This window comes from Salvelinus fontinalis, chromosome 17 (genome assembly GCF_029448725.1).
Source record: "Salvelinus fontinalis isolate EN_2023a chromosome 17, ASM2944872v1, whole genome shotgun sequence".
NCBI classification, from domain to species: domain Eukaryota; kingdom Metazoa; phylum Chordata; class Actinopteri; order Salmoniformes; family Salmonidae; genus Salvelinus; species Salvelinus fontinalis.
The window spans coordinates 29,106,885-29,134,088 of NC_074681.1; the positions used below are offsets into that span (position 1 = coordinate 29,106,885).

A 27,204-nucleotide genomic window follows, 5' to 3' on the forward strand; every position below is an offset into this window, starting at 1 on the left:
GCCTGTGGAATGTTGTCCCACTCCTCTTCAATGGCTGTGCAAAGTTGCTGGATATTGTGGGGAACTGGAAAACGCTGTCGTACACGTTGATCCAGAGCATCCCAAACATGCTCAATGGGTGACATGTCTGGTGAGTATGCAGGCCATGGAAAAACTGGGACATTTTCAGCTTCCAGGAATAACATGCGACATGGGGGCGTGCATTATTATGCTGAAACGTGAGGTGATGGGGAAGATGAATGACACAACAGACCACCCACTGTATTTTGGCTAGCGCACCAGGTGGTGCTAAGATGGGTAGACAGGTAAGGTAGGAGAGGGGGCGTTGACATTTACTTTCTTTGCTTTGGTTCCGTCCAGCCCCCTTTCCCCAAAATTACCGTGTGATGGAATAAATTCCCTGTAAACGATACCCATCTCTGCCTTTGTCATCCTTGCTCGCACCTACAATCCCATACCTCTTTCACTCCGCGGGGAGTTGAGATGTAGCAGGGTGTTGCGTTCCCTCTTCCTAGAGGCTTACGTAACATCAGGAATTGTGAAAAACAGTTTAAATGTATTTGGCTAAAGTCTAAGTAAACATCTGACTTCAACTGTATCTTGGCAAAGACTAAACATTTTAGAGAAATGTTTTTTGTGCATTTGGAACATTTCTGGGTTAACTTATTTCAGCTCATGAAACATGGGATCAACACTTTACATGTTGCATTTATGTATATATACATTTTGCCATGTTTTATAGTGTTAAATAAGGTTTCTTTGGTACATTGTCGTTGGTGGGCCCTGGGTCAGTTGCACCCTTTGACCCCGCAGCAGCCCTACTTCTGGGTCAACCCATGAATAGATTGATGAAGAAGGATCACGAGAGACGGAGTTTACTTTGGCACATTAGATATCAGTATTATGGTCCAGGAGAATTTTAACAATGTTTTCACTTCTGTAGTGTCACATTTAATCTCCAACTTGGGTCTCAATCATCACCATATTAACATAAACATTGATTCTGCTAAGGTGCAGATTCTGAACTTGACACTGTCTGCAATTCTTTGATGAAAGTGAGTGATTTTAAAGGGAATGACAGAGAGTGAAAAACCTTAAACCTGTCACACACAGATAATCTTTTGTTCAATAAACAGGTAAAAAATGTAACCTGATAATGATCTAATCCATCGCATAAATTCCCATTTCCAAAACGCTGGGAATTTGACCAGTTCTATTAAAACAGCAACTGCTAGGTACCAGCAGATTTGGCAGCTCCGTAAAGACTCAACAAATAACATCTGGATCTTGTCTACTTTGATGAACAGAAGGCAAGAGATGGACAACAACAGTTTCTAAAGCATTGCTTCTTGGCACTTCCCAGTGAAAAATGATTAACAGACTTGTTCTGCAACAGAACGCATTGTCTTTTTCAGAGCAATAGAGGAAATAAAGCCCTATTTGAAGTGGGGTAGGAGGGGGTGTCATTTTTAAAAGTGAAGTTTCTTGGAGAGAGGGAGGAAGAACACTTCAATCTGCGTAGACTTTCTCACAAAAAAGCCTTTGATAAGAACACTGCCTCTGCCATTTACGTCATAGAACCGCTTGCGATTTATACTGCATTACTTTCGATTATGGCCTTAGAGATGGGATAAATCGTCTGTTCTTGAAATCGGGCAAAAGGGAAAATTTCAATACTGAACCGAAGCTGATAGCACTTGAACTTGTGTGTGTTCCAAAGCTGAATCTGAGATTTGCCAAACTCCAAATATGATGTCCAAAAAGCATTCAAAATGGCAATTACACAGTTGGGTCGCATTACAAATATGAAACCCAGTTGATTTCTGATTAATGACAATGTATTAATCATACATTTTGGGAGGCATTACATAATGCATAATGTTTTTAGGGTCCCACTTTATGTAAAAGTGATTTGGTTGAGAGGAGAATGAGATGGGGCAAAAAATAACATTTCATGAAGCTCACGAGCTCGGTAGTGATTTTTATTCGCTATGCGCTTCTGCACTCAGTGGTCCCATTCTGTAAACTTGTGTGGCCTGCCACATCGCGGCTGAGCCATTGTTGCTCCTAGACATTTCCACTTCACAATAACAGCACTTACAGTTGACTGGAGCAGCTCTAGCAGGGCAGACATTTTACGAACTGACTTTGGAAAGGTGGCATCCTATGACGGTGCCACGTTGAAAGTCACTGAGCTCTTCTACTGCCAATGTTGATCTTTGGAGATTTCATGGCTGTGTGCTCTGTTTGATACAACAGGAGTGGTTGAAATAGCCAAATCCACTCATTTGAAGGGGTATCCACATACTGTTGTGTAGTGTATACTTATGATAATCCTTTCAATCCAACAGTTAGAGATAATTGTCTTCCCTCTAGCTCAAAAATGCCTGCCATGCATAGAGCCTCACCACACCACACTTGCATTAATCATGTTTCTGAGTGGCTGCAACAGCAGTCCATACCATTTTCTAATGGTCTCCACACATGTTAGGATGGCGGGCCTGACATCTGTGTGTTTTTTTCATGACTTTTGTTTGCATGTAACACATGGTTGTTTGATGGTGCGGTCCAACTCCCCCTCTGCTGTGGGGACGCCGTCGTCTCTTGGCTCTCCTAATATCCCTTCTGGACCACAGACTTTCAACTTCATTTGTAAAGTAAATATTTGTCTGGGAATTGAGTGTGGTGTTGCCACTTGTCAGAGCTCAGCTTGACAGTGATTATGAGCTCAAGGGTTGTTTTTGTGGCATTGCTATGTTTGACATCTCTCGCCTCATCAACGTTTGTTGTTTGTTGTGATTACCATTTTGCAGTAAACTAGACCATCATGACTAAACTTAAATAGACAAAATCAAATGTGTTACATCTGGTCTGGAGCCACAACATGGGTGGCAATAATGGACGGTAGTGGAGAGTTTCATTGAACCAAGCAGTCTTCAATTTTGTTAAATTATAGGCCTGTACAATTCACCATGTAAAGCTTATTGGAAAGGGCATCCAAAGTCTGAGGACATTAGTTTTCCTGTCTTGAATCTGGGATTAAAGCCACTGTTTACATACTGTAAATTGACATAAAGGTGGCAGTAACCCCGGGTATCGTTCCAGATGTGGCTGAGGCTTCGTGCCACATGGGCATATGCCATCTGGGCCACACTTGAAGGATAGGAAACACAAAATCACTAGACTGGACTTTATAGGAAGGTGAGTTCCTTCCATGCTGTATAGCCAAAGCCAGACACACTTCATTTTCACAAGTTTAATGTATACATTAGATCCATGACCATATGTCATTACACTGTGTGCTTCAATAAAGACCTTAGCCCCTTGAACTCTGTCTGAGTTTGAACCTACCCAGGTGTGGGGCCAGTTTCTATGCTACTCACAGCTGGACTTTTCATCTCTGGGTATGTGTGGGTCTATGAAGCCGCCTAGAGACTGTGCCAGCTTCTGTGATGCACCTGCCCTGCCACCTGACCTTGCCTAACAGATGAGGTGAGCTCATCGGCCGCCAAAGCGCTTGGTGGAAACATTCATCCCTTTCAGTAGCTCTCCTTGCTCTATTGTCCTGCCAGGGAGGAAGTGTGGCACATGGGTGTGAGTAATCTGTTTACGGATTGGATGTCATGTCCCACTGACCCCTGAATAAACCCTGTTGTTATTGGGTGATCTCAGGGAGTCTGGCCCGTGGGTGATGACTAAAAGCAGACTTCCGATTTAGTCAACTTAAACATCTGGGAGAGGGCTATGATGTCAAGTTGTGTGCCTGAATCCCATTATGTGTAAGATTAGCACACAACCAGCCCCTGTCCAGAGGGCCGGACTACAATCATTAGCTATGATATATTATACAGTATATATCTAGCTACAATATATGGTCATGTAATCCGAGGCGACGGGAAGCACGAAAGTGACCAGCGTACAGTACAATGTGAGGAACACCCCGTTGCTTTGTGTAAATGAAGGAAACGGTTGTCCAAGTTCTCTTTTGAAAAATGGAAAAAAATCCCCCCATACTTTTCTAATAAGTTTTTACAAAATGAGGGATAAGATTATGTAGTCATCTTTTTGACATTCCATGGAATCTGTTCCGATCTTTCCAGTAAACACTCCATAGAAGCTGTTTTGAATCACATTCAAATCCAGGCCTAACAGAGATGAAGGGTTTAAGTCCACAGTAAGACCAAAAAAAAACTGTCTTCCCTTCCAGTAAGTCTTAGCCCTTGCAATAGCACCTCATCGATCACTTTTTCACAGTCCCACATTTGGACTTGATATAACATAATGTTATTTTGGTTGTAATCGGCCACAACATTTTGATGTCGGGGTTTGAGATGAGCAGTATAGCTTGAATAAACTGGACAGGGAACGTAAATATCCCCTCGGGATATGGATGAATGACTCTAAAGACTGAGGGCCATATAGCGCAATCAGACAAGAGGATCTGTGTAAAGACACATTATGTGAAACGTCAATAACAATATGTATCACTGTGTGGCACTGTATCAACTGGATAACGTGGGATATGCAACAGGTGGAAAACACATCAGATTATTCATCATCAATCTAAAACAGAAAAATGTTTTGATCAATAAAAAACACGCCCATCTGTATATCTCGGTTGATTTGTTCTGTTTTGGTTGGTGGTGCCAAGTAATCAATGTTACTTTCAATTATTACTAAATTAAACCTGTTCACATCAAGACAGGCTAGATGACATTATATTGGAACCAAAATATATTATGCACTTGTATTCAAGTTCAATACTTCATTATACAAATAGACCTATAGAGATGGTTATTTAATCCCGTGCAACATAAGGGTTTTCGCCAAACAAAATGCATACGTTAGAAGTGTAGCTATAAGATTAAATCCTATTACGTTATGGACAGGGTTCAAAAGGGTTCTATCTAGATCCAAAAAGGGTTCTGCCTCAAACCAAAATGGGTTCTTCAAAGGGTTCTCCTATGGGGACAGCCGAAGAAACATTTAATATGTTCTAGATAGATAACACCTGTACAACAGAGAGCACATTTCCAGAGGGAAGAGGCCCAGCGAGGATCTTTGGAGTTATAGTAGGTTCATCTGAAGGTTATTTACCACATGATTTTTGGGGTTTAATCTGACAGGTGACTGAATGCTTAAATCAGAACCACTCGTTACGACAATGTTTCTTTCAAATCCAATTTTATTGGTCACAAACACATGGTTAGCAGATGTTATTACGAGTGTAGCGAAATGCTTATGCTTCTAGATCCGACAGTGCAGCAGTATCTAACAACAAAACCTAATATCTAACAAATTCCACAACAAAACCTAATACACACAATCTAGTAAAGGAATGGGATAAGAATATATAACTATAAAATATATGGATGAGCAGTGACAGAGCGGCTGAGATGCAATAGATTGTGAAGGATACAGTATACATTATATACATTTGAGATGAGTAATGCGAGATATGTAAACATTCTTAAAGTGGCATTATTATTAAAGTGACTTGTGTTCCATTTATTAAAGTGGCTAATGGTATCAAGTCGGTAGGTAGGCAGCTGCCTCTCTGTGCTAGTGGTGGCTATTTAACAATCTGATGACCTTGAGATAGAAGCTGTTTTTCAATCTCTCTGTCCCAGCTTTGATGCACCTTTACTGACCTTGCCTTCTGGATGGAAGCGGGGTGAACAGGCAGTGACTCGGGTGGTTATTGTCCTTGATGATCTTTTTTGCCTTCCTGTGACATCGGGTGCTGTAGATGTCCTGTAGATGTAGCAGACCGCAACACCCTCTGGAAAGCCTTGCAGTTGTGAGAAGGTGCAGTTGCCGTACCAAGCAGTGATAAAACCCGACAGGATACTCTCAATTGTGCATCTGTAAAAGTTAGTGAGAGTTTTTGGTGACAAGCCACATTTTTTTCAGCCTTCTGAGGTTGAAGAGGTGCTGTTGCGCCTTCTTCACCACACTGTCTGTATGCGTGAACATTTCAGTTTGTCGTGATATGTACACTGAGGAACTTAATAAAACTTTCCACCTTCTCCATTGAGTGAGAGGTTATCTTCCTGACACCACACTCCGAGGGCCCTCACCTCCTCCCTGTAGGCTGCCTCGTCGTTGTTGGTAATCAAGCCTACCACTGTTGTGTCGTCTGCAAACTTGATGATTGAGTTGGAGGTGTGCATGGCCATGCAGTCGTGGGTGAACAGGGAGTACAGGAGAGGGCTGAGAATGCACCCTTGTGGGGCCCCAGTGTTGAGGATCAGTGGAGTGGAGATACCTTCACCACCTGGGGGCGGCCCGTCGGGAAGTTCAGGACCCAGTTGCACAGGGCGGGGTCGAGACCCAGGGTCTCAAGCTTAATGACGAGTTTGGAGGGTACTATGGTGTTGAATGCTGAGCTGTAGACAATGAACAGCATTCTCACATAGGTATTCCTCTTGTCAAGATGGGATAGCGCACTGTGCAGTGTGATGGCGATTGCATCGTCTGTGGACCTATTGGGGCGGTAAGCAAATTGAAGTGGGTCTAGGGTGACAAGTAGGGTGGAGGTGAAATGATCCTTGACTAGTCTCTCTAAGCACTTCATGATGACAGAAGTGAGTGCTACGGGGCGGTAGTCGTTTAGCTCAGTTACCTTAGCTTTCTTGGGATCAGGGACAATGGTGGTCATCTTGAAGCATTTGGGGACAGCATACCGGGATAGGGATTGATTGAATATGTGCATAAACAAACCAGTCAGCTGGTCTGCGCATTCTCTGAGGATGTGGCTAGGGCGGCAGCATTGCGAGGGTTAACACGTTTAAATGTTTTACTCACGTCGGCCACGGAGAAGGAGAGGCCACAGTCCTTGGTAGCGAGCCGCGTCGGTGGCACTGTATTGTCCTCAAAGTGAGAAAAGTAGTTGTTTAATTTGTCTGGAAGCAAGACGTCGATGTCCACGACAGGGCTGGTTTTATTTTTGTAATCCTTGATTGTATGTAGACCCTGCCACATACGTCTCGTGTTTAAGCTGTTGAATGGCGACTCCACTTTGTCTCCATACTGACTCTTTGCTTGTTCGATTGCCTTACGGAGGGAATAACTACACGGTTTGTTTTCAGTCATATTTCCAGTCGCCTTGCCATGATTAAATGCAGTGGTACGTGATTTCTGCCATCATTCCACGGTTTCTGGTTAGGGAAGGTTTTAATAGTCCCAGTGGGTACAACATCTTCTATACACTTCCTTATAAACTCGCTCACCGAGTCAGCATATACGTCACTGTTATTATCTGAGGCTACCCGGAACATATCGAGTCCACATGATCAAAGCAATCTTGAATCGTGGAATCCGATTGGTCAGACCAGCGTTGGATAGACCTAGGTCAGATTTGCCAAAAGGAGGGCGGGGGAGGGCCTTGTATGCATCGCAGAAGTTAGAGTAGCAATGGTTGAGCATGTTACTCGCTCGAGTACCGCAATCAATATGCTGATAGAATTTAGGTAGCCTTGTTCTAAAATTAGCTTTGTTAAAATCCCCAGCTACAATAAATGCAGCCTCATGATATATGGTTTCCAGTTTGCATAAAGTCCAGTGAAGTTCCTTGATGGCCGTCTTGGTATTCGCTTGCGGGGGGATATACACGACTGTGACGATAACCGAGGAGTATTCTCTTGGGAGATAATACGGTCGGCATTTCAGTGTGAGGAATTCTAGGTCAGGTGAACAAAAGGACTTGAGTTCCTGTATGTTACAATTACACCATGAGTCGTTAATCATGAAACATACCCTTCTTCTTACCAGAGAGATGTTTATTCCTGTTGGTGCGATCCACTGAAAATCCCATTGTCTGTATGGACTCCAACAGCATGTCCCCAGCTAGCCATGTTTCCGTGAAACAGAGTATGTTACAATCCCGGATATCTCTGGAAAGCAACTGTTACCCTGATTTCGTCGACTTTGTTAACTAGGGACTGGACATCAGCGAGTAATATACTCGGAAGCAGGGCTTGGTGTGCGCGCATCTGAAGCCTCATTAGAAGACTGCTCCGTCACCTTCTCCTCCGGCGGCGTTGTTTTGGGTCGGCCTCTGGAATCAGTTCAAATGCCCTTGGAGGTGCAGACAAAGGATCCGCTTTGGGAAAGTCGTTTTCCTGGTCATAGTGCTGGTAAGTTGACGTCTCTCTGATGTCCAATAGTTCTTCCCGATTGTATGTAATAACACAAGATTTTATGGGCTAACAAAATAAGAAATAAGAAATTTAAAAAAATAATGCACAGTTTCCTAAGGACTAGAAGCGAAGCTGCCATCTCTATCAGCGCCATCTTGATGACCAGATATCTTTCCTCTGCCCCTAGGTGGTCCAAGATCTGTAGACTACTGTCTGCAGAGTTCCATTCCACAACCTATATTTGACATTCAAGGTGTGTGCTTTGAAGCAATCAATCCACAAAGATTTAAAAACACTTATAGTTTTGAGCCATGTGTATCTTATGGGTCATTTTCAGTATGTCAGCCTAATCAGTTTCATCGGTCAATCATTTTTTGTCATCATATGTTTGCCAGAAAAGTAACCTATTTCAAGCTTAAAATGGGATGCTATAAGTGAATCCAGGGTGCGCTGAAGGGCCATTGCTCGGGAAATAAGTTGAGACTGCACAGGACTCCCCAGCTAGACTTTTGGTGAAAACAACCAGTCCATTATGGTAATTACAGCAACTTGAAACAGTAGAAAAGCCTATAGGGTCTGTGTGGAAGCAGTCCACTTATCCCTTGCTAGAAAAGCACTCATCCAGAGTTTCCTGGAATGGAACTTGCTTATGATTGCAAAAATACCAGAATCGTCAGTAATTTTTCTATGGCAAGCTATGACAGTGTCGGTAATACATACTTGAATAACAAAAAAAAAAAATATATACAGTTGAAGTCGGAAGTTTACATACACCTTAGCCAAATACATTTAAACTCAGTTTTTCACAATTCCTGACATTTAATCCAAGTAAAAATCCCTGTCTTAGGTCAGTTAGGATCACCACTTTAATTTAAGAATGTGAAATGTCAGAATAATAGTAGAGAGAATTATTTATTTCAGCTTTTATTTATTTAATCACATTCCCAGTGGGTCAGAAGTTTACAAACACTCAATTAGTATTTGGTAGCATTGCCTTTAAATTGTTTAACTTGGGTCAAATGTTTCGAGTAGCCTTCCACAAGCTTCCCACAATAAGTTGGGTGAATTCCTCCTGACAGAGCTGATGTAACTGAGTCAGGTTTGTAGGCCTCCTTGTATGCACACGCTTTGTCTGTTCTGTCCACACATTTTCTACCGGATTGAGGTCAGGGCTTTGTGATGGCCACTCCAATACCTTGACTTTGTTGTCCTTAAGCCATTTTGCCACAACTTTGGAAGTATGGTTGGGGTCATTGTCCATTTGGAAGACCCATTTGCGACCAAGCTTTAACTTCCTGACTGATGTCTTGAGATGTTGCTCCAATATATCCACATATTTTTCCTGCCTCATGATGCCATCTATTTTGTGAAGTGCACCAGTCCCTCCTGCAGCAAAGCACCCCCACAACATGATGCTGCCACCGCCGTGCTTCACTGTTGGGATGGTGTTCTTCGGCTTGCAAGCCTCCCACTTTTTCCTCCAAACAAAACGATGGTCATTATGGCCAAACAGTTCTATTTTTGTTTGATCAGACCAGAGGACATTTCTCCAAAAAGTATGATCTTTGTCCCCGCAAACCGTAGTCTGGCTTTTTATGGCGGTTTTGGAGCAGTGGCTTCTTCCTTGCTGAGCGGCCTTTCAGGTTATGTCGATATAGGACTCGTTTTACTGTGGATATGGATACTTTTGTACCTGTTTCCTCCAGCATCTTCACAGGGTCCTTTGCTGTTGTTCTGGGATTGATTTTCACTTTTCGCACCAAAGTACGTTCATCTCTAGGAGACAGAGCGCGTCTCCTTCCTGAGCGGTATGACGGCTGCGTGGTCCCATGGTGTTTATACTTGCATACTATTGTTTGTACAGATGAACATGGTACCTTCAAGTGTTTGGAAATTGCTCCCAAGGATGAACGAGACATGGGGAGGTCTACAATTTTTTTCGGAGGTCTTGGCTGATTTCTTTTGATTTTCCCATGATGTCAAGCAAAGAGGCACCGAGTTTGAAGGTAGGCCTTGAAATACATACACAGGTACACCTCCAATTGACCTCCCACCTCCAATGTCAATTGGCATATCAGAAGCTTCTAAAGCCATGACATAATTACCTGGAATTTTCCAAGCTGTTTAAAGGCACAGTCAAGTTAGTATGTAAACTTCTGACTTCAACTGTACATAGTATTAATTTATTATATCTGTATCCATATTTTCCATGAGTTTCTAGTAGATAAACCATATTGTTCAAAAGAAAATAGCCTAATTAATGAAAAAAGCACCTAATCAAAAAGGCCATTATTTTGAATTCATTCTGCAACTCTTCCAACTATTGACTTTTTCACAACTGCCACCCTTTTGATGCCAAAACATTCACACCAAATCCATATTGACATAGTAAAATACATACAAGTTTGTTAATAAACACATATATTTAAAGGGTATTTCATGCGGAAACCCTCATATTAAACACCAATGATATTCACAAAGTTTATGGTTTATATTTAGGATGTTTTACAGCTTTGCCATTCTATTTTTATCTTAAAATCATCTTGTTTAATTATTTGATATACTTTTCTCTGTGTGATGAAGTGACAGATGAAGATGATTCAGCACTAGAACATTTGTGATGCACTCCACTACTTTGCACATTGAATAATTGTTAACTCAAGAAATCTAAAATGCAGACCACACTATTGTTAGCATTGACCACCATCTTGTGGTTATATGCAAAACTACAATAATAACAAATGTAAATCATTAATATAAGAATCTGGAATTTTACTGTGGTAACATATAGTTAGAGGTTTCCTTTCCTTCCCTCAACATTTAGCAACCATGCACAGCTATTTTTGTATTTATACATGGACATGCTGTATGAAATGAACGTAAATACCATACATCCTCAAAACTGAAACAGAGAAGGGATGTACCTGTCTCCATTTTGGAGTGGTCTGTCCTCTCTGTCACTTTCTCCTGGCTAATGAGGTAATCCACGATCCGCACCCCGATTGGTGGCTCAGTGTGATGCCATTCCACGATGACCAATGAACTGCTGGGCTCATAGGAGTGGGACAACCTGAGCCTGGGAGACAATAAAAAGAGTTACACCTAACTAACTCAGAAAATCATGACAAGACAAGCTCATCTTTAGATATCAATACATGCAATCTTACTTGTGTTTATCAAGTCGAGTATACAGAATGTTTTGAATGACTCACCTAGGCTGAGGGAGAGGGGCACATGTTGGCAGTCCATCTGTCCCGAATGCACTTGAGTCACAACGGCACCAGTCATCGATTACATCACCTTTCCCAGAACACCACAGCATGCTCATCATGGCCTCCTGCAGTGCCTGCAAAGAGACAGGAGGATGGAGGAAACACTGTCAATAACACCCAGCCTGAGTCTAGACATCAATATGATCTGCCCCCCTAGGGGTTCATGCAATCATCCTCTAGCTTACCGTTTGCCATCTGACATATTGATGTAGGCTTATGTCCAGCATACACTACACAATTTCACAACATCTTTATGTCGGAGAGCAGCTTCTCTTGTTGCGACCGCTATTGTCAAACATCTCGCATAGGTGTTTTGCTGCGGTACTGTAACGATGTGCGCTGAGAGTCGGGAAGCAAGTTCAGGGAGTGAGTGTTTTAAAGATAAATTAAACATAATACAAAACAAAAAACACGAACAATGCACAGTCAGGAAACTGAAACAGAAACAATGATGCCTGGGGAAGGAACCAAAGGGAGTGGCAGATATAGGGAAGGTAATCAAGGAGGTGATGGAGTCCAGGTGAGTGTCATAATGCACTGATGCGCGATGGTGACAGGTGTGCGCCATAACGAGCAGCCTGGTGACCTAGAGGCCAGAGAGGGAGCACACGTAACAGTACCCCCTCCCCGAAGCGCGGCTCCAGCCGCAGGAGGACGACAAAGATGACGTTCCCCTCTGCTAAGGTGCGGGAACCTGTCGATCCAGCTGAGGCGCGGGAGCATGGTAACCTAGAGACCTAGCACACGTGACAGTACCCCCTCCCCGGCGCGTTCGGCTCCAGCCGCAGGACGCCAACCACAGGGACGATCCCGGGTTTGATAGATTCCCATGCCTAAACTGGATGAACAGGTTCCCGTGCCTCAACTGAGGCAACCGGGGAGGTTTCAGCCGGCTCATCAGGCTCTCACTCCTCAGCCGGCTCGTCAGGTTTCTGCGCCTCAGCGGAGGCGACCGGTCCGCACAGGAGCCCCGGGATCGTTCATGTGGTTAGCGTCCTGCGGCTGGAGCCGAACATGCCGGGGAAGGGGTACTGTCACGTATGCTCTCTCCCCGGCGCTCTAGGTCGTCATGCTCCCACGCCTCAGGCGGATCGACAGGATCCTGCACCTTAGCAGAGGTGAGCGGTCCGCTCCTGATCCCCGGGATCGTCATTTTGGTCGGGGTCCTGTGGCTGGTACCGCACATCAGGGAGGGGTACTGTCACGTGTGCTCCCTCTCTGGCCTCTAGGTCAACAGGGTGCTCATTAGGGCGCACACCTGTCACTGGCATAACTCGCAGAATGAAACTCACCTGGACTCCATCACCTCCTTGATTACCTGCCCTTCATGTCACTCCCTTTTGGTTTCTTCCCCAGTCGTCAATGTTGCTGTTTCATGTCAGTGCGCTGTTTGTTTTTCTTGATTTGTTAATTTATTAATTAAATGTATTCACTCCCTGAACTTGCTTCCTGACTCTCAGCGTACATCATTACAGGTAACCAAACCAAGGGCTTCTCTCGCTGCATGATTGAATGTATGAATTTACATTTAAATATTGGTAGTGAATGTTCTTTTATGCTCTAAATTCAAAATTGGAAAAGCAAATCTGAGGTTTTATGCATGGAAATAATTTTCACACTGCTCTTAAAGTATCACTACTTTATTTACGCTTTTAGGAATCCACTCCTGAAAATGTTTCTGGGACTGCTAAAATGGGGGTAAACCAAGGTTTTCAGTGAAAGCTTTCTGTACCTGGTAGGTGTGGTTGTTGGAGACCAGCTCGTAGAGCGGGGCGGCCTTAGTGATCTGGAGCAGGACAGGCTCGGCTGGACGCCCAGGCCCAGGGCTCATGTGGCAGAGGTGGCAGGAGTACGGGCACTGTCCCTGGCTGCTGCAGTCCATGCGAACCCCCGCCGCCATGCGCTTGGCACCAGAGTCCAGCAGGCTGGCGATGTACGCTGGGTAGGTCAGGGTTCGGGGCTCCTTGTCACGCTCCTCTGACTCTTCTGATGGGGAATTCCCTGAAAAGGGCATAGTTATAGTTACTGTGGGATTTGGATATAATCATTTGTTGAATAATACATATTGTTAGAAACAACGTTTGAAATCATGTCATCTTTTCCTGAAATAGAGAAGTTATTGGTGTTGGTTTTAAAAACAAAATGTGATATGCAGTATATTGGGTATATCCACATGTGCATTGCATTTCCCTCAAAACTGGCACTGCATTTAGTTCCATTTATTATGCTGTCCTCTCAAATGCACTTAGGGCAGTGCTGGCATCTTCAAAGACATCTCTTGCGTTATTAAATGCAAAGCTTTGGCACTTTTTATCTTAAAAAGGGTTCAGGTTACCATTCCTTCATTCTGCTGAGTCGTGTACATACACAGGCAATTTAAAAGCTCAAAAGCAAACTAGGGAATAGCCAGTTGCTGAGAGCTGGTTTTGATGAAATTAAACATGGCTTCATGAGCCAACAGAGTGAGGGGGAGAAACAGACAGTCACCTCTTTGCTCTAGCACATAACGTAGTCCCTATCATAGAATGAGATATACAACTAAATCAGTATACACTGCACTTTGTTGCATGTGAATGAATAAAAGCACATGGCCAACAATCAAACAAGAGGACAGTAAGGCACATTAGATATGATCAGAAAGATGAGGTTTGCACATTGTTATTCATAGATCACATTGTCCTCAAAGTGTGACACGCATGGCAATGGTGGGCTTGTCATGGGCGTTTGATCCGGGCCTGTGGCAGTTTGAGTGATGAAGCACAGCTTTTCATATCATGTATGTAAATGCTGATGATCAACTACCAGGGCACGTCAGTCTTCATCAAGTCGTGACAAGCTGGACCTCTGGTGGGTCGACGGTCGTCCACATGGTCATCGTCCCTAATGGCACCCTATTACCTCTTTAGTGCTCTATTGACCAGAGCCCAATGGGGACTCCGGTCAAAAAACTCATTTGGGACACAACCATGTTCAGGCCTGAGGGGTACAGTGGCGGTGGCCCTCTGTGGCCAGTGACAGTGCTTGATTAATCGGACAGAAGTAGGAAGTGAGGGTCTGTGCCTGGAGCCATAGCATGGACTTTGTCCACGTCAAACACGGCTGGTGAGACTCAGGTCACGTCTGAACATTTTCAGGGCAGGCAGGCAGTATATTAACGGTGGCCGAGTTTGGAGGATGTCCTGAAGTTCTAGGCTCTGAGATAAAATGTGATGCGTAGGGAAATCAACTCAGTGAATCCTTCTGTATAAATAAATGATGATTTTTGTCCTCAGGATGGAGAATCAGAAATAATGAACACACAACGACACATACATTTTAAACACACTCTCTCACTCTTACGTGCACACACACATATGTCACGCACGCATGCATACACACACCAATTTACTTTGACATATTGCTTTACCTCATCACCCAGACAGTTATGAGACAAACATAATGAATACCAAGATGATGCTGCAAAGACAACTCGCTTTCAAGGAAAGGAGAAAACATCCATTAAATTCCATTCACTTTGGAAAGGGTCTCAGGATGAGAAAGCTGAGGTAAATCTTGTCATCTGCAGCCTATCAGCACTTTGAATCAAAAATGTATGCTTCCTGTTTCTGACAGTCAGATCGGTACCAATTACCAGATGTTGGGAAGGTGAAGATTAGAAGATTATGAGACACGATATAGAACACAGAATATGTCATCACCCCGGAAGAGTTGGTGTTCCAGGGATACAGTACTTTGCCTCCCACGTAGAGAAATTCCCTCTGATAAACACTAGGTGATGCTATAGTGTTTCTAGTAGCATTGCAGGATATAAAAAACTATTGATCGTATGACTGCAGATTATTTTGTACACCATACTAAGGGAGGAACTGATAGGAGAACCTCTTACATTTTGTGGAGATGGATGCTAATAAAAACCTTGTTATTATGATTTCTAGCTGATTTATACATCACCACATTAAAATATACAGTTGAGCTACCAGGCAATAGAGAGCATACACAAATCATATCAACGGGAGTTTAAAAATATATTTATACTGCTTGAAATAGATCACTAAAATCTGACTACATGCAGTCAACCATGTGGTGCCTCCAGAAAGCAACACTGCTGCACAGTGCGACCCGGCCAGGAACGTAATACAGCGGAGCAATTAAACAAATCTCTGTGACAGGCAAATCTTCCCAGGCAGATGTCGCTTGTACTAGATAATTCGCAGTGGCACACTTTGCTCCACCTATACACAGCTAAGTAAATTGCAATAAAGCAGACTCTCACTCTGAGTGGCAATCCACTGTGGTGATATTCGACCTGATTGCTAATACAGTGGATGGTGGACACCTTTTTCCACCAGTCAATACCTACCGAGCAAGCAGGTATGGAAGGGTTGAAGCTCTCAATGGGACTACATAAACCATATGGATGGCCTGACATCTGGGCTAGTAAAACAGTATTTACATGCTAATAGTAAACCTATGCCTTCACTCACTCCAGCCTACTTGGCCAGCAAGCCTTTCAATCATTCTGAAGTTCGATTTATCCCTGCACTTTAGATGGTTGGGTGGAAATGGGCTTAGCTGACAGACCTCTCTGGCCCTTAATAGAAGCTGTAGCCACGGCACTGTGAAGCGCAGGTGAGAGTGCCTGCGTTTATTTACCGTTGATTGGGCCTGCCCACGGACGCCCCACATTAGTGACATCTTGTTCATGGAAGTTGAAGGGGACTAATGCGTCTGTCTTCAAATCCCACCAACACCTCCCAATACGTTGGTGTGTTAGGCAGGCCTGTGAGTTTGCAAAGGTCTGAATTGAAGGCAATTTACTGACGATTCGCCTCCAAGTGAGACATTACACTGGGGCCGCATCACAGCTGTACAAATGGTCAGAGGATACGTGCACAGCGGGAGGACCTGACAGTTTTTTGATTTTATAATGGGAAATGTATTATAAAATGCAAAACAGGCAAAGGTGTAGTATCTTCCTATTGCAGAGCTTTGCTAGGACATTTTGCCATCCTCTATAACCCATCCTCTGTAACCCATTACAAACAAAGGCCTGAAACTTTATATAATCATTCTTAGAGATTATAGAAATAGCAGTGTATGAGCCACTTCAGAAAGTACAGTAAATGCATTACCCATACAGATAGTAGTCTATTTGAGTACCAAGATATTCAGATACCATAGATCCAGAATCCTAAGAACTCTCACCATGGAACTGAACCTGATTTATGTTGCCATTCATTGGGTTTATTTTGGCCGGCCCTGTGTTTTATAGGTTCACAGGGGAGAAAAGTACCTCAAGCAGCATGAAACATAAGACCATAAAGGTTGAGGATGCAGTGGGGGTTTTATACAGATAAGATCAATTTGACTGGCTCTGACTAACTGTAATATAATATTATACGTTAAGGGCTTGTCTGACTTAAATCTATACCAGAGGCATCCATTTCCTAGCAAGCTGAGAGAATCAAGACGCGGTTGCCCCATAGCAACAGCAGTACAGTATAATTAAATGTTTGCAACTCGGTGTTAGTGTCCCTGGGAGCTGCTGTGGATCTCAACAGTGCTGTTTTGTTTTTTCCTCACCAGCAAGGTGCAGTCGGAGGCCTTATCAGTCCACACGAGGCTGGCAGCTGGCATTATTTTCATGGACAGATTACACGGCAACATTCACCCCACAGTATAATTTACACGTTTGGCGGGCGCGGCGACCTTCATGGGTACTGGCTGGGTGCAGCCGTCCTAAAGTTTTGGCTACTTCCACTAATTAACTGAAAAAAGCAATTCAATGGAATTCCAAACTGTGCATCCTCCCTGGAAAACAACCAAATAGATATACCTATAAAAGCAATATACTGGCACGGTAACAGTATCTGAGGGAGTACAACAACAGATCAATGTAAAGGCAGGGTGCAGTGGGCAGTGAAACCCATAGACACAAAACGTATTTTCATTTTCTATTGTAACAAAATAATACATTCTTGACCTGCCTTTTCACAGAGATAAAGTATATTTTGTGAAAATGTTCCCAATGCAGCAGAGAAAAAGTGATATTGAATTATTGAACCTTTTTTCTCTGGCTTAGACAAAGAGAACTGCGTAAAGTTCAGGGAGGAATTTTCTCTTATTGTGGAAATGTCTAGATCACTTTCCATTAAAGAGGTTGTTTCATGGTTCATTAAAAAGTTGCGTTTTCAGCAAATGTAGCAGTATTTATATTGAATCAAGCTTCATAATATTAACATGAATTATCTTATTTAAATAAGATGGCTACAGTACACTAAACTCGTCTGTACAAATCCATCATACTTGACTAAGAGTTAACCTATCGTTTGTTCTAATTTGGACATAAAGTAAGATAAATTAATTATAGGAGTACAGATTGGATTCAGAGATAGTAGCTTATATTTGGTGATCATGTATGGTCTTCCTGATGGTCTTGTCTGTTACTCGGAGGAGGAAGCCATCACCATCCTCTGCGGGAGAATATATTCATTATAAAAAGGAACTCGCAAGGGTCCCATCTGTCTGACCTCCAAAATGAGTAAGAGGGGCCAAGTGATGACTGCTACATCAAGTCCCTTTCTCAAGCCCCCATTCTGTCAAGCGCACTGAGGTCACCCTGTGTTGACATAGCAACCAACCTGCACAGCTCGTCCTCAATCTTCACCAAAGCTTGACACAAACACACACCACCACCACCCCAGCCCAGTCAGGCCTGCTCTCTACTCCTCTATCTCCCCCGCCTTGGCGGTTTTCAGTAAAGTGTTGTTATGTGATAGCTAGCCAGCCTAGATCCACTCTCTCTCTCTCTTTAGCTTCTATGTACAGCAGACATTGTACCTGGTGTAAACTCTGTGAGATTATAAATATGTCTTGGGTCACATTCCTAAGTGTTTCAGTTTGGCCACAGAGAATGAGAGCAGCTGAGGCCGTCGGTATAATAATCTCGTTGTGGAGGATGAATCAATAGGCAGGAAATATCAGTAATTAAGCTGATAAAATAGTATCCCTGTAATTGCCATCTGACATCTGAGCAGCTCGTTAAGCCAAGAGGGAGCATGGGGGGAAAAAGTAAATTAATATCTATCAGCAGCGAACTGATAGGATCCTAAATTAATGGTCACTGGTCCAGTGGAAATAGAGAGAGAGAGAAAGAGACAGAGAGCGAGAGAGAGACCTCTCCTCCTCTCATCGCCACCCAACTGGAGGCCACACATCTGTCTTCCCCCTGAACCTGACCTATCAAAACGTATAGATGGTTTAGGTTCCACTTCAGCGCTGTTTCAGTGCCAAGACATGACAAATGAGCTGTAAACGCTGATTTTAATTGTTATCACAAAGCCTCATTCAAACAGGCCTCTGTAACATTGGAGAAGAATGTACTCTAGACTAGGATTTAGCATTTGCACTGTACGAGTTCTTGCCGATACCCAAAGAAAATCTGAGTACCCGAGTACTCGAATGGTAAAGAAATCTATTTTTAGAACACAAGAACTGCACTAAATTTAAATGTTTTGCATTATCTATAAGCCTAAGCCAGCAGTGAGCAACATTGCCTAATTGATCATAACCATTACAAATCCTAATTGCTAAATTGCGCCAAATACAGTACCAGTCAAAAGTTTGGACACACCTACTCATTCAAGTGCTTTTCTTATTTTTTGTTGTTGTATTTTCTACATAGTAGGATAATAGTGAAGACATCAATACTATGTAATAACACATAAGGAATCATGTAGTAACCAAAAAGTGTTAAACAAATAAAAAAATATTTTAGATTTTAAATTCTTCAAGTAGCCACCCTTTGCCTTGATAACAGCTTTGCACACTCTTGGCATTCTCTCAACCAGCTTCACCTGGAATGCTTTTCCAACAGTCTTGAAGGAGTTCCCACATATGCTGAGCACTTGTTGGCGGCTTTTCCTTCACTCTGCGGTCCAACTCATCCCAAGCCATCTCAATTGGGTTGAGGTCGGGTGATTGTGGAGGCCAGGTCATCTGATGCAACACTCCATCACTCTCCTTCTTGGTAAAGTAGCCCTTACAGAGCCTGGAGGTATGTTGGGTCATTGTCCTGTTGAAAAACAAATGATAGTTCCACTATGCGCAAACTAGATGGGATGACGTATTGCTGCAGAATGCTGTGGTAGGCATGCTGGTTAAGTGTGGCTTGAATTCTAAATAAATCACTGACAGTATCACCAGCAAAGCACCCTCACAACATCACAGCTCCTCCTCCATGCTTCACGGTGGGAACCAAACATGCAGAGATCATCCGTTCAACTATTCTGCGTCTCACAAAGACACGACGGTTGGAACCAAAAATCTCAAATTTGGACTCATCAGACCAAAGGACAGGTTTCCAACAATCTAATGTCCATTGCTCGTGTTTCTTGGTCCAAGTAAGTCTCTTCTTATTATTATTATTATTTAGTAGTGTTTTCTTTGCAGCAATTTGACCATAAAGGCATTCGACCATTCAAGCAATCTCCTCTGAACAGTCGATGTTGAGATGTGTCTGTTACTTGGACTCCGTGAAGCATTTATTTGGGCTGCAATTTCGGAGGCAGGTAACTCTAATGAACTTATCCTCTGCAGCAGAGGTAACTCTGGGTCTTCCTTTCCTGTGGTGGTCCTCATGAGAGCCAGTTTCATCATAGCGCTTGATGGTTTTTGCAATTGCACTTGAAGAAACTTTCAAAGTTCTTGAAAATTTTCGAATTGACTGACCTTCATGTCTTAAAGTAATGATGGACTGTTGGTCCGCTTTGCTCATTTGAGCTGTTCTTGGCACTAGCAGTTCGCAAAGTAGCCTAGGCGGAAAATAGATGGGACGCAATTATTACAAAACTGCAGATCGTTGTTGGAACACCTTTTTCATATTTCAATCAACAGGTCCATTTTCAATTTGTTATAAAAATGTCCTCATCTGGCAAGGAATGTAGCTGGTGTATCCCATCAGTTAGATCTGTTTTTATAGGCTTTTATTTCTGTAGGCCTAACAGGAGCATGTGTGCGCACTCAGCAGGCGTGTGTGCAGGGAGTGGTCGGAACGCAGTTGAGTGAATGAGACAGGGAGGGGAGAGGTCATTTAGGTAGAAGAACTGTGTGATGCTTGGATTGGTTTCCTTTTTGTTATGCCCGGCAACACAGTATCATATACACAGCAACACAGTATCATATACACAGCAACACAGTATCATATACACAGCAACACAGTATCATATACACAGCAACACAGTATCATATACACAGCAACACAGTATCATATACACAGCAACACAGTATCATATACACAGCAACACAGTATCATATACACAGCAACACAGTATCATATACACAGCAACACAGTATCATATACACAGCAACACAGTATCAAATCAGAAAGAAGATGGTGGCCTCAATTTCCTGCTTGCAAATTTTGATGATGTGGTTTCGCAAATAGAGGTAATGGTATGGCATACGGGATGTTCCCAGTGTAAATTTACAACCACTTAAAATGCAGACCCAATAGGCTGTCTTTGCCTATTTACATTGAACAGACTAATCAATAGATACAGGGACTGTTTACCTCGGTCAATTGCCACACTGACATGTTATACCTAACTGACATCAATCAATCTGTATCAGCAGAAAACAGCAGAGTGATTCAACATTGGTGTCATAACTAATTTCCTCCATTTTGGAGAATAATTTACTATATCCTGAGTAGGGTTTTCAAAATTCTAGGAACATTCAATAAATTTCCTTGTTTTACAGAAATCCTGGTTTCGGTAAACCTACAACCGGGATTTCTGGACAACCAGGGAATTTATTGAAAGTCCCTGGAATTTTGCAACCCTACTCCTGACTGACAAAGTTTTTGGAATTTCTCCCTGAGCTCAGATGAGTGTTCATTAGTGAGTCCTACTTAATGTGAATATGTTAAGTTGCCAACTTACATTTTCCAATCATGTATCTCAGTCATGGTGCAGACGGGCACTCAAATTAAAACCTATCCAAATGTGAGAACGCCTGTGAAGAAAACTTTAGTAAAATCATTACTTGTCAGTGAGGATCACAAACAAGGATGAACTACTCCTGCTCCGAGATGTGGTAGAGTTGAGTTGCAAGGACAATCAGGGCTAATGTTTTCTCAGCCACGACTATGTGCAGAGGTTTATTTGCTGCTAGTGCATAAGACACATCTTGTTGACCACCCAGACATGTTCTTTCAAGAGCTGCCAGTAAAAAGTGTAATCAATATCATTACAGAGCACATGGAGATGTCTGAAGGTTCCTGAGAGTTCTGTTTTACCACTCCATTTTCTACCACTAAAAGGTAAAGGTTTCCCAGAGCTTCCTGCAGTGAACATTAAACCATAGAGATTCTTCTGATGTACCTGCTCACTTTCTGCTTGAAATTCAATGGCCTGGGCGAAGGCAGCTATCTCGGAAACATCTCCAGACTGGTTATCCCATCTTTGCCCTCCACCGGCCTGGCATCCGTTTAGAGAGGCTGCTATATTATGCTGCTCTATGGAGCAGAGATATCAGCATATTGGGCACTGATCCCTGTGACCCTGGCTCTGTGAAGTCCATAAAAATGTCCATCTTCCTGAATCCTGTCTCCCTTCATGTAACTTCCAATCACTCTGGTCCTGGAGAGAATCCAAATATCACAGTGTTTGCCGAAACGTTTCATTTTAGAGAGCCATAGGTGAGGCCACAACTTCTAGTAATCACGGACCCATTTAAATTATCATCTGTTTTACTTCAATGCTGTGATAAATCTGTGATTAATCAAGCCCAACACACTGATATTTATGATTAAACAATATCACAGGGCATTCAAGGCTTTGGCTGAACATGGCTTTTTATCAACTTTTTCCTGATGCTTTTCTGACATTGTCATCCGTTGCATTTCCTCTTACTGAAATCATACTATCTACACTCACTGCTCTTTCCTGCATTTCTTGTCTTGTGTTTGTGTATTTCAGTGGTCACCAACTTTTTCTGAGTCAACATCACTTTCACAGTCAAAAAGCAAGCCGAGATCTCCCCCTCAGGGTTTTAAAAAACATGACTTAATTCTTTAAAACATTAACCTAGTAAAAACAGTTTTGTATGAATTAGATTTTTGCAGTAGGCCTAATACATTATCACAGCATATTGGCTATATGCCTGTCCTGCCAGTATTGTTCTTCTCAGACCATATTATATTTCAAAACTCGAGCTTTGATAACAAAATAGGTCAGTTGATGGTATAGCACTGATGGTACCTGCATCTGATGGTCATGGTGCTTTCAAGACAACAGGGAACTAGGGAAAAATGGAGGTCAAATCATTACGCAAGTGATCTTCAGGTCTGAAAGTCGGGAGCTCTAGAAAGATGCCTGAGTTTCCGACTTGGAATTCCGACTTGGATGACCGTTCAAAACTATTTTCCCAGTCAGATTTTTTTGGTTTTTGTTCCCAGTTGTCTTGAACGCACTGAAGTCGGAGATTTCCGACTTCCGAGTTCCCAGTTGTTTTGAACACAGCATTAGTCTCAGCGGAGGGAAGGAGAGAGCAGCAGAGGGTCCGCCTCTCACGGTCCCTGCTCTCTCCTTCTTTTCACCAGTGAGACTGACCAGAGAGAGGGGACACAGTCTTCCATCTGATGGCGTAACTCGAGTCTCACCGCATCTGACTCATGCACAAATTTGTTCCTATGATCAGAGAAAGTTAAATATCCCTCAATATTAAAATATACACGACAAGCTGCTAATAATAATAAAAACACAGGCCTATCGATACATTTAGCTACTCATTCATTGCAGCTGCAGCGCGAGTGGAAGTAGGGAGAAGCGTGTTTTATGTTTTGTAAGTGTTGAATAAAAACAGTGTTGACAATGCTGAACAAACAATTGTGTGAACTTACTCATAAAAACAGCAGCTCTTTGCTGAATTATTTGACAGTCTCTCTCTGGGCATACTATCAAACATTGCTGTGGCCGGGGTCATGATTTGAGCTATCCGATTGGTCAGCGCAGTAGACAGACTTGATTAAGCCACAGATCTACCGGTTCGCTGGGTATGTGGAGTTTGTCTTTTCAGACAAATGAAATGGTTTGAAATGGGAACACTTTGCCTACCCGGTGCACAGGGCTTCTGAATCAAGTGCACCTACCGCCAACAGCACAAAATGAATACACGCTTTAAAAAGGAGCGCAAGCCTTTATACCTTTACCGTTGTCTTTTCTACAGAAATGTTTGGTGATTGAGTAGGAATGCCTTAAAGATCGACCAGTCGATCGACTAGTTGGTGACCGCTGGTGTATTTTGAGTGTGCGCAGACATAACCAATGACATCAGGGGCCAAGAAGTCGCTGGGCAAAATCAAAGGAGTGTTCCTCATGTCACCCCTGTGGTCCACAAATCCCATTGTTGCTATGGCATTGGTGATCTCACTAGGATGGGGTCTCCTGCACCACACTGGGAATGTGTGGAGTTTGTGGACGCCCCACTGTCCCGGGGTCATCCAGGGTCACACCTTTCCGGCACGGATCTGGAAGAGCGGCCCACAAGCCCCCTCTGGGCCGGGTTCAGTCATGGGTCATTACACTCTGGATGTGTAGAGATGTGCACAACCTGATCTCCTCTCCTTTTGACATATCATCTGCTGCCTTGATGCCAGATGAAACACAGTATCCATTCCTTTCCTTCGCTGCCTGCAGCTTCACCACCTCTTTTTTGAGCATTTCACTGTTGCCGTGACAACAAGTTGCCTTTTTAGGCGACTCGAACAAATTCACATAGAAATGTGGGTTATAGATCTATCATTCTACTTGAAAGCAAGTCTAAGAAGCTGTAGATCTGTTCTACGTGCACTATTTCTATGCTTCATGTTCCTAAGTTTTGTTTTTGCGTCTTTTACTTTTGGTTTTGTACACCAGCTTCAAACAGCTGAAATGGTAGAATGATTCTCTACACTATACTAGCTTATTTTGTCACATAAACTTAAATTAGGTGAACTATTAGTTTCTGCAACCAGGAAATGGCGGAGCGATTTCTGCATAGTGCCAAAAATGTGTGAAAAGATTTCATATTTCCAACTCCCTTCTAATGCTTTAAAATGGCTAAACCACAGATTAAAGGTGATAAGTTTGCACCTCCAACAGGCCTCCACATGTCAGCTCATTCGGTCACTGATCAATATCAGCATGCCAGAGCCATTTTGCTTCTGCTATGTTGGCAAAGGCCATAACAGCCTTTGCCTCATCATTTCCCTCGAGGGTGAAAAAAACCCTCCAGACATCCGTAATTCACCGCGGGCAAAAAGGGAAGAAGCTTACTGCCTTGCAGCATTTTTTCATCTCATGATGGGAGCTGTGTGTCTGCGTAAAGATTCCCTGTCTGTCTGGTGCTATAAATCAGCAGCCTGTGAAGAACATACAATGCATTCAGAAAGTATTCAGACCCCATGATTTTTTTCACATTTTGTTACGTTACAGCCTTATTCTAAAATTGATTTAAAAAAAAAATCCCTCATCAATCTACACACAATACCCCATAATGACAAAGCATAAACAGGTTGTTAGAAATGTTTGCACATTTATTTAAAAAAAAACATTTAAATGCATTTACATAAGTATTCAGACCCTTTACTCAGTACTTTGTTGAAGCACCTTTGGCAGAGATTACAGCCTCGAGTATTCTTGGGTATGACGCTACAAGCTTGGCACACCTGTATTTGGGGAGTTTCTCCTATTCCACTCTGCAGATCCTCTCAAGCTCTGTCAGGTTGGATGAGGAGCGTTGCTGCACAGCTATTTTCAGGTCTCTCCAGAAATGTTAGCTCGGGTTCAAGTCCAGACTCTGGCTGGACCACTCAAGGACATTCACAGACTGTGTTGTTTTGGCTGTGTGCTTAGGGTTGTTGTCCTGTTGGAAGGTGAACCTTCGCCCCAGTCTGAGGTCCTGAGCGCTCTGAAGCAGGTTTTCATAAAGGATCTCACTGTACTTTTCTCTGTTCATCTTTGTCTCGATCTTGACTAGTCTCCTAGTCCCTGTCGCAGAAAAATATCCCCACAGCATGATGCTGCCACCACCATGCTTCACTGTAGGGATGGTGCAAGGTTTCCTCCAGATGTGACACTTGGCATTCAGGTCAAAAAGTTCAATCTTGGTTTCATCAGACCAGAGAATCTTGTTCTCATGGTCTGAGAGTCCGTAAGGTAACTTTTGACAAACTCCAAGCAGGCTTTCATGTGCCTTTTACTGAGCAGTGGCTTCCGTCTGGCAACTCTACCATAAAGGCCTGATTTGTGGAGTGTTCTTGGTTACCTCCCTGACCAAGGCCCTTCTCCCCCGATTGCTCAGTTTGGACGGGCGGCCAGTTCAAGGAAGAGTCTTTGTGGTTCCAAACTTTTTCCACTTAGGAATGATGGGGGCCATTGTGTTTTTGGGGATCTTCAATGCTGCAGAAATGCTTTGGTATTCATCCCCAGATCTGTGCCAAAACCCTGTCTCGGAGCGCTACAGACAATTCCTTCGACCTCATATGGACAGGTGTGCCTTTTTCAAATCATGTCCAATTAATTGAATTTACCACAGGTAAACAGGACTCCAATCAAGTTGTAGAAACATCTCAAGGTATATCATTGGAAACAGGATGCACCTGAGCTCAATTTCAATTATCATAGCAAAGGGTCTGAATATCCAAATAAGGAATTTCTGTTTTATATTTTTTATACATTTTCCCCAAAAAATTAAAACCTGTTTTTGCTTTGTCATTATGGGATATTTTGTGTAGAATGCTGATGTTTTTGATTTATTTAATCAATTTTATAATAAGGCTGTAAAGTAACAACATGTGGAAAAAGTCAATGGGTCTGAATAGGGGGGGTTTAGTGCATGAGGAAGCGGTGGTGAAGAGACTGTGGTGAAATACTGGGGCAGACAGGATAGGACGGGGTATGAGAGTAAGGGTTGAAACCTAGGGGGAGCTCAAACAGCTCCGAGTAGTGTATAGAGAGGAGAGTCTCTTACAAGCAGGCCAGTGTGTAAGTGTGGCGCCCTGCCCCCAGGCTTCCGTTCCCCCTCTTTCCGCAGAGACACAATTAACAAAGAAATTACAGAGGAACACATCGCCAGAAGGCGTGTGTGTCTCTAACGCCGCTAAAAAGTGCTAATCACTTTTTCATTACAGTAGAGAGAAAGAGGGAGGGGAGAGAGAGAGTACTGAAACGCAAGGTGTACAGTGACACAATATTCCAAGCTCACCCAATTTAGAAATGAGATGTAGCCTACATTAGCATTATTGTTACCTGAGCTATGTCAATGCATCAGTCACTGGTTTCATTTCTCCTCAGTTTGAACTCTACGATGCTATATACTTAACACTAATCAAGCTGCATCTCTAATTAAGCTAGTCATTAATTCTATAAATTAATTTCATTCATGATTGGAAGAAAGTATGTTCATGAGTGTTTCTTTCTCCCTTTCTCTTCAAAACAAACTGACATTTTCCATTAGGACATATTGCTTTGAAATGTACCACTTGCCCTATTGTTTTTCCTTCATATTCTTTAAAAGCACAATAGTAGTGCACTGTATCAAAGCAAATCAAATTGTATTGGTTGCATACACATATTTAGCAGATGTTATTGCGGATGTAGCGAAATGCTGATGTTCCTAGCTCCAACAGTGCAGTAATATCTAACAATACAAAACACACAAATCTTACAAGTAAAACAATTACATTTTGTGACAGTCGTAAAGAGGGCACGACAACGCCTATTTCCCATCAGGAGACTGAAAAGATTTGG

At 42.8% G+C, this 27,204-nt stretch overlaps 1 protein-coding gene across 7 annotated transcripts in view; it reads right to left on the minus strand.

Annotated features, from left to right (window-relative positions):
• LOC129814121 (astrotactin-1-like) overlaps positions 1–27,204 on the minus strand; it is a 269,237-nt gene that overhangs the window by 36,391 nt on the left and 205,642 nt on the right. For 6 of the 7 annotated variants that reach the window (XM_055866939.1, XM_055866938.1, XM_055866937.1 and 3 more), the window contains 3 exons: positions 13,146–13,414; positions 11,354–11,487; positions 11,066–11,217 (listed from right to left, as the gene is read on the minus strand). In XM_055866939.1, coding sequence (XP_055722914.1) covers positions 11,066–11,217; positions 11,354–11,487; positions 13,146–13,414 — 555 coding nt within the window. The remainder of the gene's footprint in view (positions 1–11,065; positions 11,218–11,353; positions 11,488–13,145; positions 13,415–27,204) is intronic. The other variant, XM_055866935.1, reaches the window with a different exon arrangement.